This window comes from Cyprinodon variegatus, unplaced genomic scaffold (genome assembly GCF_000732505.1).
Source record: "Cyprinodon variegatus isolate N-32 unplaced genomic scaffold, C_variegatus-1.0 Scaffold1706, whole genome shotgun sequence".
NCBI lineage: Eukaryota > Metazoa > Chordata > Actinopteri > Cyprinodontiformes > Cyprinodontidae > Cyprinodon > Cyprinodon variegatus.
The window spans coordinates 79,861-83,390 of record NW_015152159.1 but is presented as its reverse complement, the minus strand read 5'-3'; the positions used below and the strand labels follow the sequence as shown (position 1 = coordinate 83,390).

The following is a 3,530-nucleotide window of genomic DNA, read 5'->3' as shown; positions in this document are numbered from 1 at the left end:
TGTGTGTGCACAGCGTGCTAACGCCCTCCTTCTACCGTAATAACAGCTGTGTGTGCACAGCATGCTAACGCCCTCCTTCTACCGTAATAACAGCTGTGTGTGCAGCGTGCTAACGCCCTCCTTCTACCGTAATAACAGCTGTGTGTGTGAATAGAAAGAATTGGGTCGCCCCGGGTCAGAACCCGGGTCCAGATAGAGCTGAACAGGTCTGCTTTGGACCGGGGTTCTGGTTCTGGGTCCAGTTGACCCCATTCATAGTTCTGGTTCTGTGGGTCTGTGTGTTTCAGGATGCAGTGGAGCAGTTCTACAGCATTCGGGTCAAACCAGAACCAGGAGAAGATGAACCAGAACCAGGACATGGCGTGGAGATCCGCTCGTTTCCGCTCCTGAAGAAGCTGTCAGTCACACTCACTGACTGCAGGGCGTGGCTGAAGGGGCGGGACTTCCTCTGTCTGGGTGAGACGCAGTGTGACGCCACGCGGGCTCCGGATCAGAACAACCGGTTCTGTTGGTTCTTCTGTATCTGCTGACTCAGACTCAGACCATTAGGGTTCTGCTGGTCCTCTGCTCAGAGTTTCGGGTCAGAACCGCTCAGACGGGTCCCTGAACGCAGCATCTAATCCACCTGATCAGTGCAGCACCATGACCTAATTCACCATGGCAACCACAGCCACGCCCTGGGGGTGGGGTCCATTGGCTGCTGCGCCTGGGGGGGCGGAGCTACAGCTGGAGTCCTTTCTCATTGGTTCCCATCAGATTGGATCAGAGAAAATTACTGATCATCTATTTCTTAGTTTTCAGCAAAATAAGGTGAAAATATTTTTATCGTTTAAAAACGGTCGTCATCTTCCGCTTCCTCCAGAACTGGTCCAGTGGGGCGGTCCAGTGGGGCGGTCCAGTGGAGCGGTCCAGTGGGGCGGTCCAGTGGGGCGGTCCGGTCCAGTGGAGCGGTCCGGACCGCACGTTGTTCATCGTTGGTCATCGTTGGTCATCAGGAATCAGGAGAGTTGGTTACAGAACGATGACATCATCAATGTAGAGCGGTGACGGTTCGCCATAAACACCTCTTTCCCAATGCGGGAAAAACCAGTTTGAACTGGACCAAAAACAGGCGGGGAACCGGGCGGGGGAACCTGGCGGGGGAACCTGGCGGGGGAACCGGATGGGGAACCTGGAGGGGGAACCGGGCGGGGAACCGGGCGGGGGAACCGGGCGGGGAACCGGGCGGGGGAACCGGGCGGGGAACCAGGCGGGGGAACCTGGCGGGGGAACCGGGTGGGGAACACGGCAGGGAACCAGGCGGGGGAACCGGACGGGGGAACCGGGTGGGGAACACGGCAGGGAACCTGGCGGGGGAACCGGATGGGGAACCTGGCGGGGGAACCTGGCGGGGGAACCGGATGGGGAACCTGGCGGGGAACCGGGCTGGGGAACCGGGCGGGGAACCTGGCGGGGGAACCGGGCGGAAACGATGAGCTCTGAGCAGAACCAGCAGGTGAAGCCCTGAAGCAGCGCTGCAGACGGCATGTGACGCCCTCTGTTCCGCGGCGGCGCTCCCATAACCGCCCTCTCCTCCTCTGCAGGCGAGCGCCCCTGGCCCCAGCGCACCAACAGCGGCAGGAAGATGGTGTACTGCCCCACCTGTCAGAGGGGCTTCTACAAGCAGGCCCACCTGGAGGCCCACCTGTGGAGCCATCGAGGACAGAAACCCAACGAGTGCTGGCAGTGCGGGAAGACCTACCCCACCGTGATGAGTCTGGCGGTTCACCAGCAGGTCCACGGCCGCAGCCAGCCCTACCGCTGCTCCTACTGCGACCGCACCTTCGCCCTGAAGAGGGACTGGAAGACCCACCACCGCACCCACTCCGGGACCAGGCCCTTCCGCTGCTGGTTCTGTGGGGATGGCTTCAGCGAGCAGGACCAGCTGGACCGGCACCTGGAGCTCCACAAGGACGAGCGGTCCTACCACTGCGAGCTCTGCGACAAGATGTTCGTGTCCTACCAGGGCTTCAACTTCCACCGCAAGTCCCACAAGAAGTCCAAGCGAGTGCCCTGCCTGCAGTGCTCCAAGACCTTCAGCAACCCCCAGAGCCTGAAGGTCCACCAGGCCACGCACTCCAGCCGCAAGCCGCACACCTGCCCCACCTGCGGGAAGGGCTTCAAGCTGCACGGCGGCCTGCGCAGCCACCAGCGCGTCCACGGCGGCCTGAAGGAGTACCGCTGCTCTGAGTGCAGCAAGTGCTTCTCCAGCCTGCAGGGCCTGAAGCTGCACCACCGCACCCACACCGGCCTGAAACCCTACGCCTGCTCCCACTGCGGGAAGAGGTTCACCCAGGCGCCGCACCTCAAGTCGCACATGGTCACCCACACGGGCGAGCGCCCCTTCCTCTGCACCACCTGCGGCAAACGCTTCACCCAGTCGTCCCACCTGCGCTCCCACTTCAAGCTCTTCCACCTGGGAGAGAAGCCCTTCAGCTGCGCCGACTGCGGGAAGAGCTTCACCATTGCGCACTACCTGAAGATGCATCGTCTGAGCCACACCAAGGAGAAACTCTACCACTGCTCCTACTGCCACAAGGCCTTCTCCTACCACAACTCCTGGAGGGCCCATGAGCGGATCCACACCGGCGAGCGCCCCTTCCGCTGCCGGGACTGCGGCCGCACCTTCGTCACGTCCGGCTCGCTGCTGGGCCACCGCCGGGCCGTCCACACCGGCGAGAAGAACCACTACTGCATCACCTGCGGCCGCTTCTTCTTCACCAGCTCGCTGCTGCGGGTCCACCAGCTGGACCACACCGGCGAGCGGCCGCACGCCTGCAGCTGCGGCAAGACCTTCAAGACCAAAGGAGTCCTCCGCTTCCACCTGAAGAGGTTCACCCAGCACCAGCCGGCGCGCTAGGCCGTCCTCCCTCTGCCACCGCCGCAGCAGGTAGGGACCTGGGACGGCTGGGCCGCAGCTGCGACCCGCTGCCATGACCCGCCGCTGTGACCCGCCGCTGCGACCTGCCGCCATGACCCGCCGCTGCGCTTCAGACGCTGCTAATGAAATAAACTAAGAAACTGATGAAGGTCTGAAGCCCGGTTCTGCTCCGGTCCGGTCCAGGTGAACCTCAGACCACTGCAGCGCGGCTCGGCGGGTCCAGCTGAAACAGAACCGGCCCGGTTAAAGCTGCTCCTGGACCAGAACCGGCTCTGCATGCTCTTCCACCTGTTGCATAGACCCGATCCTCGGCCCAGTCTGAACGGGTCTCTGATGAGCAGAACCAGAATAAAGCTCTGCTGAAAGCTGCTGCTGGTGTTTCTGTTCTGAGCTACATAGAACCAGACCACATAGATAACTCATTTTCCCTCCCTCTTCTATTCTGTGTCTGTTGGCTGTGAGTCCAAAAAGCTGAAGCAGTAGACTTTGGAAATATTAACATTTGAATCAATCTCAGAACTTTGGCCATGGCTGTAGATGGAAACAGGACTAAACACTGGAAAACAGGCCAAGCTCCAACATCTAGAAACAAAGGTGTTGATGGCAGCAG

General features: G+C 61.1%; 1 protein-coding gene across 3 annotated transcripts in view; it reads left to right on the top strand.

The window, feature by feature from the left end:
• The window catches only part of LOC107104359 (zinc finger protein 664-like), an 8,721-nt gene extending 5,730 nt beyond the window's left edge, over positions 1 to 2,991 (top strand). For all 3 annotated transcript variants that reach the window (XM_015404351.1, XM_015404350.1, XM_015404352.1), the window contains 2 exons: positions 288 to 456; positions 1,584 to 2,991. In XM_015404351.1, the coding sequence (XP_015259837.1) occupies positions 288 to 456; positions 1,584 to 2,899 (1,485 nt within the window). In that variant the 3' untranslated portion in view covers positions 2,900 to 2,991. The remainder of the gene's footprint in view (positions 1 to 287; positions 457 to 1,583) is intronic.
• The last annotated feature ends 539 nt before the right edge of the window (positions 2,992 to 3,530 follow it).